Source organism: Scaptodrosophila lebanonensis, unplaced genomic scaffold (assembly GCF_003285725.1).
Source record: "Scaptodrosophila lebanonensis strain 11010-0011.00,11010-0021.00 unplaced genomic scaffold, SlebRS2 tig00000053-arrow-pilon, whole genome shotgun sequence".
In the NCBI taxonomy this organism is placed as follows: domain Eukaryota; kingdom Metazoa; phylum Arthropoda; class Insecta; order Diptera; family Drosophilidae; genus Scaptodrosophila; species Scaptodrosophila lebanonensis.
Window position 1 is genome coordinate 3,860,771 of NW_022060548.1, and position 16,840 is coordinate 3,877,610.

Sequence of the window (16,840 nt, forward strand, 5' to 3'; positions counted from 1 at the left end):
GCATTTAAATTCGGATCTGGGAACGTGTTTGCTTATATAAACAAACAAAGTTGCACCATTAACTTTTATTTATACTTTTATGTAGTTTTAAAGCTGCTTTTGTCATTTGAAATTGTTACTAAAGCATTTTATTTCGGTTCTCTCTTTTCAGCTAAATGCGCCAAAGGTTGCGAGCATGGTCACTGCGATAAGCCCAATCAATGCATGTAAGTATCTATATAAACTAAAAACTATTTATTTTTATTTAATTTGTTACTATTTTTAATCATTTTAACAATTGCCAAACTTTCTTGGCAGAAACGCCTAGGCGCAACATTGTGTGTCTGGCGCTATTGGCAACATGTTGATATGACCAATAAACACACAAACCAGTAGCAACAAATGTTGTTAATTAGAGTAGGGCGAGCGCAACTCAATGTCTAGCGCTATTTCTTTTTAATGATGAGTTTTTGTTTTGTTTGCCGCACGTTTTTTTTCTTGTATTCGCCTTTTTCTGTTCAATCAGTCTGTCAGTCTGTTGACGTTTGTTTTTGTTGCTCTATCTAGTCGAAACACGCCCGCGTCTCGTCATCAGCACCAACAAATACAAACACAAAAACAACAACAACTTGCAAAACGACACACCTTTCAAAGCAATTTTTGTTGCTACCAAGTTTTTCATGTGCTTGTTTGTGTCTTAGAGTTGGGTCGTTTGGGAGAGATGGAAAGATTGGGAGGAGGAAGGGGAGTGCAGCCACTTTGTGCACATTGTGTGCATTTTGTAAAGGGCAAAATACTTTTTGTGTTTTTAGCGTTTAAGTGCACGTTTTGCGCGACAAACCGCAAGAAATTCTTTTGGTTTGTGACGACGTCGACTAAGACTTTGGCGTCGACGTTTACGTTGACGTTGACGCCGCTGCTGTCACTTGATTGTTTGAGGTTTTGCATTACAATTTTGGCTGTGTACATTAACAATAATGAAGTAAAAGCAAACACACACACTCACCATTAAATTGCATTACAAAGTTTTCCCACATTTTTCATAAGGCAGCGGTCGCCGCCTTCGTCGCTGTCAGGTGTAAGCGAACACTTTGTCTACGCTCGCAAATAATTGCTGCATGAAATTTCAAGCGCAGCAACAAACTCACACACGCACACACACATCCATACAAATGCACAGACTGGCAGGCACGCTCTCTCAGCTGTTGTGCGCAAGTGTTGCCAACTTAGTGCGCAGTTTGTGTTTGATTTTTGTTAATATTTTTTGTACATTTTCCAACCAACGGCAGGATGTTGCTCATTATTCATGCATTATTGCTGTTGTTATTGTTGGCTGGCCGACAGTAACGGAAATCAAACATTTTGACTGCGGTCAATAATTGTGCCAAAAACTAAATTCAACATCTCATTGCCGCTGGCGATTTATTTCTTTTCCTTCTATTTTATTGTTGTGTATAAATAGGCCTCTCTTTTACTGAGTGATTCGTAGAAAACCGCAAATGCCTTTTGAACGCTTAAATATGCGTGCCAGCGTTTGAAAATTGTATTGGCCTTTTTATTCTGTCGATGGTGGGAATATTTTAATAATTCTAAACGCGTACGCGCACAACACATCAGCCGCAACTAAAAAAACAATAACAACAAGCACACGCGCTTTTTGACATTTCTGCAGTCGTGTACACACTGCTGCATATCAATTACCACCTCTCTCCGCGCGCTCTCTTGCCATTCACTCTACTGACTATGTCTGCTTTGAATTACTGCCAATTTGATTATTTTGTGGGTGAAGGCTTCCTTTGTTGTTGGTCTAATTGGGAATGCATTTGGCATTGTGCACAGTGAGGGCATGCGTGCGCAGACGCATCGTTATGTGCTGCATAGGAAGTGTCGCTGCCAGCAGTAGACTTGGGTCGTTCCGCTTCGTGCAAGCTCTCCAAGAGGAGATACTAAACTAGGTTTTGGGCTTATTTTGGCTAAGAAAAAATTTTCATTTTGAAAATAAATTAAAACGGAATAATAATTCAAATATGATGACTCAACGGCCGTAGTAACTAAGGGAACTAAAGGAATAATTAGAAACTACTGAACTAATTTCCCCAACTCTCGCCGGCACTGCCTCCCTTTTTTAATGCGCGCGACCTCTTTGATCGTGAGAAATGCAAAAACAAAAAGCTAAAAAATGAGCAATAATCTTGTGACTGACTCCTCCTGCTTAGAGTTTCGTCGTCGTCGTCTTCGTCAGTTCTCGAGGCTGCATTTTGCATGACGGGCGCACGGATATGTGCACTCGAAAATAAAAGACGTGGTCGTCGTCATCGTCATTGTTTGACTCTTTAAAGTTGACAAGCACCCCCCGCATCCCCCGCCAGCTGCATGTCTGTCTGTCTGTCTTTCTGTCAAGCGTTCGTCTACTCTTCCCAATCGCACAAGCACTTCAAATCATTGAAGAGGAGCCCCAAAGTGACGCAGAATGAAAAGTGAGGGAAAGAAATAAGCAAAAAAGTTGTCATCTACATATACTTGTACATATGTATGTGTGTATCGATGAGCGTTAGGCTGTGATCAGACATGCAAATTATTTGCACTAAAATTATTAAAATTTATTTAGAAAATTCTTATTATTTTATTATAATATTCTGGTGCAACTCAAAAAAGTTGTATGCCAACTAAGTATTTGCCAGTCTGACCACATCTTAATTGTGCAATAGGACACAGTTGTGTGCAAACATTTTGCCTGTCTGATCATAGCTTTAATGTGCCCTTTGCTGCTTGGCCAACTCAACCAACCGTTGCAGGGCACACCCACACAGGCAAACAAAAACGCATCAATTACAAACCTGAAATACACACAATACACCAAATGTGTGCACATTGTATGTATGCATGTATGTGTGTGTATGTGTGTGATCTGCTGAACAGGTGATTCGTCTTCTTCGGCTTTCACGCAGCCAGCTTCAAAAAAAAAAGAAGAGAAGTAAGCCAGCGCTCAAGGCGCTTCAATAAATGCCGTCGTCCGTGTCCGTTTCTTGGCTCTCAGCCACAATGCATGTGTGTGTGTGTGTGTGTGTGTGTATAAGTATATTTGCATATTTCATTGATTCGCAATGCGTTATGGTTGTTGTTGTTTTTATTGTTGCCTTCACTTTTTGCTTTTAATTTCTTTAAAGCGCAACAAAGTTATGTTTGTTTGTTTGCTTCTTTAAATTTGTGTAGCAACCCACTTGGCCGAAATAGTTTTTTAATAACATATGTATGTACATATTTGAGCAATCACTAATTTGCAATGCTTTCGAAATATGTATGTATAACTTTACCAAATTAATGCGCAAATATTGTGTTAATTGGATTTATTTTATATTTCTATTTCTATTTCAACGCGGCGAAACGAGTTGCGCTCTGCTCTGCACTTATGGGATGGGTAGCACTTTTCTAGCTTAATTGGTAGCATTGGCCATCCTTTTTTGGAGTTCTTTTCTATTCAAACTTGTTCGGAATTCACTCTGTAGCTTAATTGAAGAGTATATCGCTTAAGTCTGAAGAAAAATCGCGAATTAAATAGATTTTATTTATTTAGTGTTTATTTTAAATTGTTTAAATGTTAATTTTGTTCACCCTTTTCTCCAATTTTTTACAGTTGCCAAACGGGCTGGAAGGGGACGCTGTGTAACGAGTGTGAAGCATATCCCGGCTGCATTCATGGCACATGCAACAAGCCCTGGGAGTGCATTTGCAACGAGGGCTGGGGCGGTCTTTTCTGCAATCAGGACCTCAACTACTGCACGAACCATCGCCCGTGCAAGAATGGCGGCACCTGCTTCAACACCGGTCAAGGACTCTACACCTGCAAGTGTGCGCCCGGCTTTAGTGGCAACGATTGCCAAACGGAGATCAATTCATGCGACGGCGAAGTGAATCCTTGCCAGAATGGCGGCACCTGCATCGATGATCCCAACTCGAAACGTGGCTACAAATGTGCATGCCCCAAGGGCTGGAATGGACGCATGTGCGAGGATAAGCTGCTGACCTGCGCCGATAAGCCTTGCCATCATGGCAGCTGCCGCAATACAAGCACAAACAACAACAACAGCAACAACAAGCAGGGGTTTCAATGCGAATGCCCCACCGGCTACAGTGGCGTCACCTGTGAACTGCATCTGGACAATTGCAGTCCCAATCCCTGTCTAAATGGCGGCAATTGTCAACCAAGTGGCAAGTGCATCTGTCCCAGCGGCTTTGCTGGCGCCAAATGTGAACAGAATTTGGATGATTGTGCTGGCCATAAGTGCCAGAATGGCGGCACCTGCATCGATCTGGTCAATCAGTATCGTTGCCAATGTGTGCCCGGCTTCCATGGACCGCGCTGTGCGAGCAAAGTCGACCTCTGTCTGACCAAGCCCTGCGCCAATGGCGGCAGCTGCACGAATCTGAGCAACGACTACCAGTGCGACTGTCGTGCGGGCTTCACGGGCAAGGATTGTTCCATCGATATCGATGAGTGTGGCAGTGCTCCCTGCCACAACGGCGGCACCTGCATGAATCGTGTGAATAGCTTCGAATGCGTCTGCGCCAACGGCTTTCGTGGCAGGCAGTGCGACGAGGAATCCTACGACTCGGTTACCTACGATGCTCATCAGTATGGAGCGACGGCCCAAACGCGTTCCGATGGCCTTACCAATGCCCAGGTGGTGCTCATTGCCATCTTCTCGGTGGCTATGCCGCTGGTGGCCGTCATTGCCGCCTGCGTGGTCTTCTGCATGAAACGCAAACGGAAGCGTGCGCAGGAAAAGGACGATGCGGAGGCCAGGAAGCAGAACGAACAGAACGCGGTGGCCACTCTGCACCACAATGGTGGTGGTGTGGGAGTGGGTGTGGGTGGGCCCGCCGTTATGGGCACCCTGGGCGTCAAACGGGGCAGCAACAGTGGCCTGACCTTCGACAACAGCAATCCGAACATCATCAAGAATACATGGGATAAGTCAGTCAATAACATATGCGCCTCAGCAGCAGCCGCCGCGGCAGCAGCCGATGAGTGTCTGATGTACGGCGGCGCCTTGTCCAATTATGGAGCCGACAATAATGCCAATTCCGAGTTCTGTGGCGTCGGGCAGATAGCGCCATTGCAGCGCGCCAAGTCGCAAAAGCAGCTCAATACCGATCCCACGCTCATGCATCGCGCCTCCCAGCTTCTCTCAGCGGGAGCAGCAGCCGCAGCAGCGGCGGCGGCGGCAGCCACTGCGTCCTCGCAGTCCAGCCAAACCAAAGACTACAGCGGAGCAAGCAATGGTGCTGGTCCGGCTGAGAGCAAACGCATCTCGGTGCTTGGCGAGAGCTCCTATTGCAGTCAGCGATGGCCCTCGTTGGCCGCAGCGGGCGTCGCGGGGGCGTGCTCCTCCCAAATGATGGCGACGGGCAGTGGTGCCGCGGCGACGCAACGCACAGTGGTCTGTGGCACGCCACATATGTAAAATACTTCTAAAAACAAAAAACCAAGGCTGAGAGTATCAAGAGAATAAGCTGAAGAGAGAGCGAGTTTGCGAGTGATAGAGAGAGGGAGAGAGAGAGAGAAACGGGGAAGTGAGTGGAAAAAAGGACGCCAAATGAGCCGCACAGTGGTGCGTGACTTTTGTTGTTGTTGTTTTTTGATTGATCAATTGATTGATTGAAGCAGTGCAGTCGTCGCAAGGAGTAACAGGCAGCCCTCACATCGATCTATACTTATACCCTAACTTATTGTAATTATACTATAACTAATGCCTCATTTATACGGGACTGATTTTCTCTCTGTGACGTCACAAGTTCAAAAGAGACCCAACAGAAAATGTCCCGTATAGATGCACGGCATTGGAATTATTTTGTTTCGCATGGACTGACGTATGCATAAAGTACATTATTATAGCAAGTGTATGTATATGTGTATATAAAAACGACATTTATAAATGAAACAAATCTCTGCTGTTTCCCCCCCACAAAAGAAGATACAAAATTTAACACAACAGAAAATCTAAAAACTTGACCGTGAAATTAACGTACATTGATTATTTAAGTCTTGTAGCGTTGCGGCTGTAAGTTTTGAGGACAAAGCACGCTACGTAAACAAAAGTTATAAACGATACTTCGATACTTTTCGATACTATTATGTTTAACGCGCACTGCCAATGAAAACTTTTCTCCATCATCACATCATGATCAGGAAGAGAAAAAACACGCCTGCCATTTAAATATAATCATAACGGAAAGTATTATAGTATCGTTTTTCGCTATTCGTTCATATAACGCTATCAAAATTTCTATATAAAAGAATAAAGAATTGTTTCTAGAATACTAGACCTTCACCTTCACTGACGTTTTGCATGTTACCGAAAAATCTGCTTCAATGTAATTATATATTTTTCCCCCAATTTAGGTAAAAAAAAAATGTGCGACAATTTGTAAATAGTGCATAAATATCATAAAGAATTATGTAAACTCTATATATAGTAAACGAAGAGCAAGAATTCCTCATTGCATACGAGTACTTGACAACTACTTTTTTATGCAAAGTAGTGCCCAGGCATTTTGTACATAGTATTTGATAGGAAATTTCGATATACGAACAGATATAAAATATATAACTATATGAAAAATTGACTATCTCGCGCTCTATTTTTAGTGTCTAATATTTAAATAATAAAATATAAAAATATCTATATATATATATATATATGTACTTTTAAATCTAGCTTAATTTTATAGCCTACACAAACAAACAAGCGAAGACAAACAAAACATTTAGTGATTCTACAATAAGTGCTTATTAATTACACTTTAAAAATTTAACACTTATTTTAAAATTTACAGTTTTTTTTTAAACACATTTTTATTTTCTACCATAATTTTTGGACTTTTTTTTAATTTGGCGCAATGAAAGCAAAAAGAAGTCAACAACAATCTATATAGTTAATGAACTTAACTGTAAACGAAATGTATTGAATTTATAAATTTAAGCGAAAATTAAAATTTGGATGAACATTGAAAACGGAAAACAAAATTGAATGAAATATACAATACATATAGCTACATACAATATAAAACAAACAAAAAGTCTTCAAAGCAAAATAGTCTTATTAATTTTGTTGTTTAAAATGCATAAAAAATATGTTTACATTTAATTTTGATCTCAAACCAAACAAACAAATAAACGAACATGTGTAGTGACCGCAAAATGAAAAACTGTTTGCGAAATTCCAAAATATCAAAATTAAATCTTCTTCACAAAAACGACACAAAAGCTCTGCAGTTACATTGCAAATGGTTCCTCGATAGTGCGTAAAACTAGATGTAAAAGTGCTAAAAAGAAAGTAAAGCGAAAGAAACGAAAACGAAACTGTGCGGCAAACAGGCCAGATATGGCGGATATATATATTTTTATACATTTGCTACCTAGAAATCGAATAAACACACAGATCACAAATTAAACACAGCGCTCATTTATTATTCAAACTGATTTTGTAAATAATTTAAAACTCTCTACCATACTTCTTGTTATCTACGCTCATACATTATACTAAATCGCTTATACAGCCTATACACATATATATTTTTTATAAATATTTAATTTTTAAACAGTCGTTTTTAGTAATTTATATTTTTATTGCAAAGGAAAACCTAAAAAAAAAATACACAAAAGATTGTAAAAAGTTTATAAGACCTATTACACATATTTATATATATACAACAACAACAAAAACGAGAAAAAATAACAAAAAGAATAGTAGCTACATGCATACAATTGTAATTTAGTGTTGTACTTACGATTTAGTCTAAACAATTTTATGAAATTTTTTAGTAATTAAACAAATGAATTCAAAAAACAACAAGAAAAATGCAAAAAAATGAACAAACAAAAAAGCAAGTGAAAAAAACATGAAAAAAACAATAAAAAATTTTTATGAATGAATTATAAAACAAAAACTGTTTTCTTATTTGGACTTTGATAATTAAAGCGGCTCCAGAACGATGTACTATAAGAAAACAAACTATTCTTATTTGAATTTAAATTCCTAGTTGGCAGTGTGGGTTCACTGATCCTCCTAAGCAGGACAACACTGCAAGCAGCTAGATTGGCAGCACTGCATACTTATGGATATCAGTTTAGTGGCGGACAAAAGTTCATAGCTATGGGCACGAAGGACAAAGTGCAAATGCATATTAAGTGCGTTTTAAAAACTATTTGCAAATCATAAAAAGAAGCAAAGTGCATAAACAATAAGGAAGTGATGCGGCAAGCAAATATTGGCTAATAAATAGTACTAGACACATAAATAAAAACATTTTACGAGCGCGCAACAAGAGTGACGGAAAATGCCAACAATAGTAATACAATACAATAACAACAACAGGTTGTAAAATGCAACAACAACAACAACAGGAATGGCAAGTAAGTGCAGAGCAAGACATTTGTCTTAAACATCGAAATGAAATTTTAATTACAACTTGCAATGCATTCCATACCGCAAAAATGCAACAAACCTAAGACATGACAGGCGACGCGAATTATTTTGCAAGAGTGCGGCAAAAGAAAGTGCATAATGATGTGGTTGACATGGCCGAGGGGGATGGGTAGAGTGTGAAAAAAGAGCACGAAATTAAAAGCCAGAAAACATCAAAGTTATACTTGCTAATGTTGTTCTTGTAGTACACATATTACATATGTACATATGTATGTATGTATGTTCGTACATATACTTTGCATTCGTTCAGCCTCTCGACATGAGGTGCTTGGCAGCGAGGCGCGGCGTCAATGCTGCTTGTGCCACACGCACAGTGGGTTGAACTATATGTTTTGTTGTTGGAAATGCAACTGTTGTTGGAAGTGTGGCAGTATTTCTGTTGACTATTGATTTAAGTTGATGCAAAAGAGTATTATTTAAAAATTACAACTAATTTCTAGTTTTTATATATATAACTATAACTGAAGGATGAAAAGTTTAAATTACGTATATTTTCCATTGAGGAAAAATATGTTACATGCAGTACGAAGCATCTACGACCCTATAAAGTATACTATATATATTCTCAATCAGCATGACGTGATAAATTGATTTGGACTTGGCTGTCCGTATTTCTGGATGAACGCCAGGATTTCAGAAACGGCTGAGCTACATTAACAAAACTTGTTGTGTAGATTTTCCTACTCCCAAGGGAAGACGATTTTTTCTTATTTTTGGATTTTCCCTCTCTTCCCCCACCAGAGAATTTCCTCAAAATTGAAATTACAAATCAAACTTTTAAGGCAGAGTTCTCACAAGAAATTTACAGATTGAGAAATACAGCTTAATATGAAAAACACAGAATTCTCAGGTGTCCGGCTGCTAGATCCGCTGGCTTTTAATCTATTTTTTACAACTTAGTTCAGTTGAGCCCACTGTGCCTGTGGGATTGTTATTACAACTCTGCATATTAGGCTACGTTGCCAAGTCGCTGCCATCACAACAACAACAACAACAATAGCAGCAACAACATCAACAACCGGCAAGCAACAAAACATTAACAATAAATTCTCGCATGCCATTGTGAAATTCTCACAATAATCATAAATAATACTTTATTTCTACTTTTGTAAAATGCGTTGCGGCCTCTGTAACGTAGTCCCTGTACCCTGTACCGTCGACTAAGGCGGCTGCGTTCGTATTAATGAAGTTGTCGAAGTGCGTTTGGCTGATTTACCCGAGATGTTAAGGCGGCTTCTCTTCCTCTCCTCTTTATTCTGGTTATGGCCTTTTTCTCTCTCCCTTCGCCTGTCAACATGGGCCACAAATATCATAGACACATGTATGGATATGTGTTGCCTGCGCGCCGCCTAATTAAGTAACTTTAAACTTTGGCGCACCGCGCGCTTCCGACCAACTTCAAAAGTGGCAAGTCATTAGGCCATGGCCAGCAGTAGAAATGTTAGTACATAGTTATACTGACAAACCACAAACACAAAATTACTTGCCAAAGTTGTGCTACGAGTATCTTTACACTTTTTTGGCGAACTAGTTCTTGAAGTTCTCTATAATAATATGTTCTGAACACATCCGAGCATAATGTCGCTTGAAAGTTTTTAAAAAGAGTTAAGATAGCTACGTTATAGGCTTTGGAAGAGATCTAGGAGGGAGAGCAGGAGTGGCATAAATCCATAACTCTTTCGACAACAGATGGTTCAAAAACATATCTTAACTAATAGTATGGTCTGAATGGTGCCAGAATGGATTAGAATCAGGAAGTAATAAGTCCATTTATAATATTCTTTTACGGCCCGATCAGTTTTCCCTTTTCAGGACCATAGAAACAAAAAAGTAAGAAATTAAAACGGCCATAGATTTATCTTCGTCTGCGGCCAAACTTTCCGCCGTTCACTATGTCTTAGAATTTTATTCCCCCAAGGTATACCCATAACAGTTTCTGTTACCTTTTATTAGAAAGTATTGCCTACTTATTTTGCATTTTATCTTTCACGACTGATTATCAGATATGACTACGACATTCTCAACACATTTGTTTATTCCAAAAACTATCTTTAGGGCATATCGATTCAAGGCCAGATAAAACCTATAATGGATTTACTATGGTCTGCCTCGAAATTGTATTATATACGATTAGGTCCGTCAAAAGGAAGTCTCAGCTTTAAAACTGTAGGAGAAGTAGTGATTTAATTAGACAGATGGACGAATTGCCAGGGTTCCTCATATAACATGTTGTCTTTTTTCTTCTGAATGTTACGAACTTACACTTAAAAACTATTTATCGAGAATGAAATAAAAACTCGAGTAATTTTGTCTGTAAAATGGGCGGCTGAAAAAACACCCGGACGAAGCTAAACTTCCTCGGGTTCAATGAAGCTCCATACTAGTTTCGAAATCCATTGCACAGACAGATGGAAGAACAAAAGAAGAGATGTGGCTTATAAGATTTGAATATGCTTTGTAGCTGCTTCCAAGAGATGGGGTTCCCTTATCGTACTAAATAGCTCCTTCAACTAGTAGTTCACATCCTATAGTCGCATCTCCAATAATTACATATTTTGACGACTTTATTCCGCTGTTCCTTTCCAAGCTGCGTGTCGGCATATCATTTAAAAAACAATTACGCATACGTCAAAAAAGCAGTGCCGCTTCGAACAATCTCAGAGATATATATCTATGGTGTGCATATACTTAGGTATGATACGAGTAATGTATGTACATTATCTGTATTCGACGTTCCGCGATCGGTGTTAAACCATTTAAATGCACTTAATTGCGGCCTATGATAATATTTTTTTAGGTGCCTCTCGCTCGACACTTGAAATGCAAACAGGCCGGAGCGACGCGACGCGACGCGACGTCTCAGAGTTTCCGAAAACCCATTCAATCCATTCAGTTTTTCGAAGGTATTTCCCTTTTGTTTGTTTATCAAGTTGGTTTAGTCTACATTTTGTCATTTCATGCTCCATGCTTCAGCATCTGCATCTGCATCTCTTCCCCGCTCCCCTCCCCTCGCCGCCACACTCCACTGTTCATTCTGTTGATTGTCCGGCGAAGATCTTTTGGACTTGCAGCACCTAATTGTGTTTACGTAGGCGTCGCGTCATAAAGTGCCGTCGCAAACTCCAAATTAACTCATTGAGAACGCGTTTCAATTATGTTTAGACAAACAACAGCAATAACACAAAAACCACTACGACAGCGTTGACAGTAATAATGCCCGTTTGTCAACGCGATCACAAAAAAGAAAAAAATAAATAAAAAAGAAATACAATTTTAGTAAAAAATCTCAGGCAGCCTTTTATGCTTTTGTTGTCTGCGCACTGAAGGCAGTTGAATATTGTTTGGCTCAATTCTCATAATATCGTTACGTATATACTACGAGTATATACTTGTATACGGGTAGGGTATGCACATTGGCCTGAAGCTGGAATCGGGCCGTTCTTGGTCTCATTCTCTTCTGTTCATTTTGCGTTGTCGCGTATTTAAGGTTTTCCTTCGTTCGTTTTTTTTTTTCGTTTATTAAATCTTTTTAGTTTGGGGCCCCTTTTGAGTCAGTCCATCGTGCATTCATTGTCTGCGCTAATCGCCAGCCAAGATCTTTTCATCTCTTCGTGACGTTGTGCTGCGTTGTTGATCTTGAAATTTTCTGTAACACCAGCAGGGCAACAACAATAATAAAAACAACTACTATAGCAACAGCAGCCGTTTTCAAAATAGTAAACTGAGCAATTGCTTTGTTGGATTTGTGTACGGCTCTTATTTATGTGATCGGAAAATGCTTAAGTTGTAAAAGGATTGCATATACACTGCCACAAATTGTGTAGAACTAGCAAGTTTTAAAATTAAATTGATAAAATTTTGGGAAACACCTTTGGTATGTTTTCATTAACATAAATTGTAAGCTGGGAAAACTATATGCAGATACTACTATTTTGTGGTTCGCTCAGTGCGAGCTGACAAAGATTGTTTCTGTATTTTAATGAATAAATTAATTTTATAGAAGAAAAGTTGAGCTAACTTCTATGTAAATTGTTATGTAGTTTAGAAAAGGCACCTTGTAGACATATGATGCGACATTTCATGTTAATACGTTTGATTTAAAATCAGGCACATAGACACCTAAAACTTCGGGTAGGGATGGATATAAAAGTCAGATTTAAACACGTCAGATTTAAAAGCGTCAGATTTATATACATCAAAAGTCGGGGGGTTATTTCATTCCTCACCTGAAGCTGAGTAAAAGACATTTTCGCTAAAGCTAAGAAAATGATTAAAATATTTATTTTTTCATCAGTAACTCCATTATGTGGATCAATTTTTGTATTTCTAGAACAAAAGCGAATCATATTTAATGAAATTCCATATATTACATTAAAAGGTGGATCCAATCAAAGGGATTCAAAAGTATTTTCAGATTCGAGAGGCATTATTTGGTATTCTTTAGAAGTAAAACCTACTACTTCTTATGTATAAAGTATAACTTGACATTGATTGTAATCTTGGTAAAAGTATATTAACTACATCATGAAAAACCCCTGCATTTTGTGCAGTGTACACTACTCGCATTTCAAAATCTGGTTCAAAAATTCACACATACTATACACACACTGACAATTACCCCTCGAATAAATGTTCCATAATTTAATGAGCTTCATTCATTCATTCAAAAACCGAGCTAGAGAAGAAACACAATACAACAACAATAACAACACCAATGTCTACAAAATGAAGAGGATGAAACCGAAAAAACGAGTAGAAAAAAGGTCATCTTATCATAAATAAACTGACATAAAATCAAGAATCAAATTCAAAGCGAAGACAAGAGGCGAGACAAGAAATCCGTGGCCAAAAAGTACATTGTAGGGAATTACACAATAAATGAAATGCAGACCAATGGAGCGCGCACAGACAACGGGACAGCGGGCCAGATGGACAGAGTGAGACTGTTGGTGAGTTGGAGATTGTTGAGACGATGGGACGATGGGACGGACACGCGATCGCACGGAAAGACGCCAGACAAAAAAGCGCACACAAATGATTCACTATGGAATTTTATGAGCTGAGAACATTTTCGATGCGCCATCGTTGTCGGATTTCAATGCCAGAAGGGGCAGCAGCTGGGGCCGACTGAATGAGGATGAGGTTAGAGAGGGTGGAAGGGGCAGCTCATAAGTTGAAGTTAAGCAGCTGAAGTAGCTATTAGAGTTTCTATCTTAGCATCGCAAACGAAATCGATAAAATATTAAAGTAAATGTTTACAGATGCTTCCGATAAAAGTGCAACTTATTGAAAGTTGGGGAAAATACTTAGCCAGCCAGCTAATTGGGTGTGAAGAAAAGTTTAGCTGAAAGCAAGCGAGACAGAGAGAGTACCGGATTAGTGGTTAGTCAGGCCAGGGAGTTACGAAAAATGCATTCAGGTAGCATTCCAGCTAATAAATTTTAGCTAAACCGAACAGAAGACAAAACGTTTGACTTAATTTTCTACTGCTATAATTTATTTCAGAAGGAACAACGTCGAAGCGAGGAACAGCAGCTCCATTTAAGATAAGCCTGGATGAATCTTTTGCTGTATTTTATTTTATTTCTGTTCATTTTTTTTCTTCTGAGCATTGGGGCTGCGTTTCAGCGCTGCATAATTTGTCGTCGTTTGTGTTCTGCTGGCCAGTATCTTGTAGATACATTTGTAACTCGGTTTGTACTTTAAATTCGTTTGAATTTGGAAGCTGCCCCAAGATCTGCCTCCAACCTCATCCTCAGCGTTGTCGTCGTGTGTGTCTCTGCACTACTCTTGTTGTTGTTGTTGTTCTTATTGTTAATGTTTCGCTGTTGATCTCTGCTGGTTTTCTTTTTTATTAATGATGTGGGAACTTCTGTTCACATCGTGCGCCCAGGCAGCCAAAAGTTGTTGTTGTGTGTGCCTGTATTTCTTTTTATTTTTTTATTATAGCTTGAGCAGTGATTTTTTTGTTCGTCTGCTGCCTTGTAATGCGCTCTGTAAATTTCATTAATTATGACTGATCATTTCATTAATAATGTATGTATGCGAAAATGCAACAACTGTGCAGCTTAAGCTTTAGCAGACAATTCGCCAAATATTTGACATTAATCGTTTCGTTTTCGCATGTGAATTCATGTGACCTAGTTTTATTTTTCTTTAATTTAATAACCATGCGGCCTATCAATGAAGAATTAAAGATTGAAGTAATCCTCAAAAAATGTAAAATCTCTACTAATATTAAAGTCCCTGCTTCTCAATTGCTAGGCATCTTAACAGAACTTCTCAGCTGACTACTGTAGAGCTTGTAACCCGCCTCATTAAATAGATTCCGGGCTTAGAATAATAATAAAATAAAATAATAAAAATAATAATAATAATAATAAAATAATGCGATAACAGAAAACAACAACTTTAAAACTCTTATCCCAAATCATAGTAAATGTGAACTCTGGTAAATAAGCGGGTGGAAAACAGATCGAGGGCTTTGTGCTAGACTTGTAGGACCCAACATCAGAATCAGATCCGTTCGAGATTTATGAAATAAAGATCTGCTTCAAACTGATACTCAGAGAGGGCCTTAGAGAAGCTATTCTTACTATACAAGTATTTTCTATTAACCATGAGAGCAAAAACCTCCAAGGAGCTAACATCTGCAGGTTTAAAAAAATTAATAATCTTTTCAGTTATTCTAAAGACTATCGCTTGGAATCACTTTTCATCTTGACAGCTTTTCAATAATAGTTATTGTTGTCTACGAAATCTGTCAAGGCTTAAAAAGCTGTTCCCATAATAAATTAATGGCTTAAGCATGTCCTTTGGTTTGTTTGATTAGGGCGATTATAGTCTGCAATTGAGAATAGCTTTTATCTGTGCCATGAATGTAACCATCCCTTTAAATGCTTTTCAACGAGCTTGACATATGCTTTTCATATTCCTCCAATGGATATTTGTAGGGCTCTTTAATAACATAATATAAGTACTGGAGTTATCAAGTAGTAGTATCAAATATGAATATAATATTTAATAAAAATATATTGTTTTCTTCTGAAGAAAATGTTTACAGCTTCTGCTAGCGTACCTATCTATTAACCATCCTTCCTTAAGAGTGCATCGCAAATCATAGAATATATTTCTTGTTGGATAAAAGCTTTTTAAATATGAAAAGCAAATCTTCTTCTCCCTGGAACATTTGTTTATTATTTTACTTGAATGCATCTTTAACCATAATTTCCACACCAAGGTTTGACCCAAATACTTGACTAACTTGCAACACACACACAGATCGAAATGCAATAAGCCAACAAGAGATGAGAAATCAAATATTTATAAGTAAACTCAATTGCCAAAACATAACTTCACACTTCTTCGTTCCCGGCTAAGGGAGCCGGGGGGAAATGCCAGAACTGTAGAAAATTCAAAAACTCCACAAATTAAAGTGAAGTTAAAGACAAAAACTGGACAAAAGATACTGACTGAAGGTTCAGTAATCAATGCACAAAACGGTTTTTCGTTTCGTTTATTTGCCTTTGACAAACATATCCAAAGATCAACACAAACAGTACAGAGGAGGAGCAGAGGTAGGGAGAAGGAGAGAGGGATGGAGAAAAAACTCCAAATAAATCAAGCGCACGGTGCAACACATGCCACATCAAGTGTCTCCGTGGGTCCAATGAGAATGGAAACTTGACTTGACTGAAGCGCAAGTCTCATAATCATATTGATGTATTACAATAGTTTGTGGAAGTACCTACACGGCCAGCGACTCGGGGTAGTAAAAAAGTCATAAAAACTACAAAACATTGTGAAGAGCCGCAGTCGCAGGCGCAGCAAAACGTAGCGGTGGAAGGTAGAAAAAAGAGTTACAAACCCAAATGAGTTATATAGCATGGAAAGTATTTACCTGCAGAGGCAACTTTAACTTCAACTTCAACTTTAACTTCAACATCAACGGCAACGCAACGGCAACCGTTTGACATGCGTATTATGGTTGTTCTTCTCAAGCTTCAAGACAATATCCAACCATGAGATCGGCTGCTAACGATCGCGGTCTTTGAGGGTGTACGTACACATGAATGCATAAAAGGGAAAAAATGCTTACTAATTAAATTGTGAGAACCTTTGAAAGAGCTCGAATGGAGCTGAGATGCTATCGCAGCTGTATGATACTCCTCTGGCAACAATTTGCATTCAACACTCGAAAAACAATCAACATCAACACGTTTTCGATTACATCAGTCGGTAGGTGCAGTGAAATATCCAACGAGATGCTAATTATCATCAACTGGAGGCAAGCACATGGAACACTTTTTGTCATTCTAATTGAAAATGTCAATAAAATCTCAGTGCCTTCTGATTGAGGCTAACAATGTAGT

The 16,840-nt window shown here is 38.7% G+C and overlaps 1 protein-coding gene across 1 annotated transcript in view; it reads left to right on the forward strand.

Annotated features, from left to right (window-relative positions):
* Positions 1-5,444, forward strand: part of LOC115623809 (neurogenic locus protein delta) — a 30,213-nt gene extending 24,769 nt beyond the window's left edge. The window contains exons 5-6 of the mRNA XM_030518353.1: positions 152-206; positions 3,614-5,444. Coding sequence (XP_030374213.1) covers positions 152-206; positions 3,614-5,444 — 1,886 coding nt within the window. The remainder of the gene's footprint in view (positions 1-151; positions 207-3,613) is intronic.
* The last annotated feature ends 11,396 nt before the right edge of the window (positions 5,445-16,840 follow it).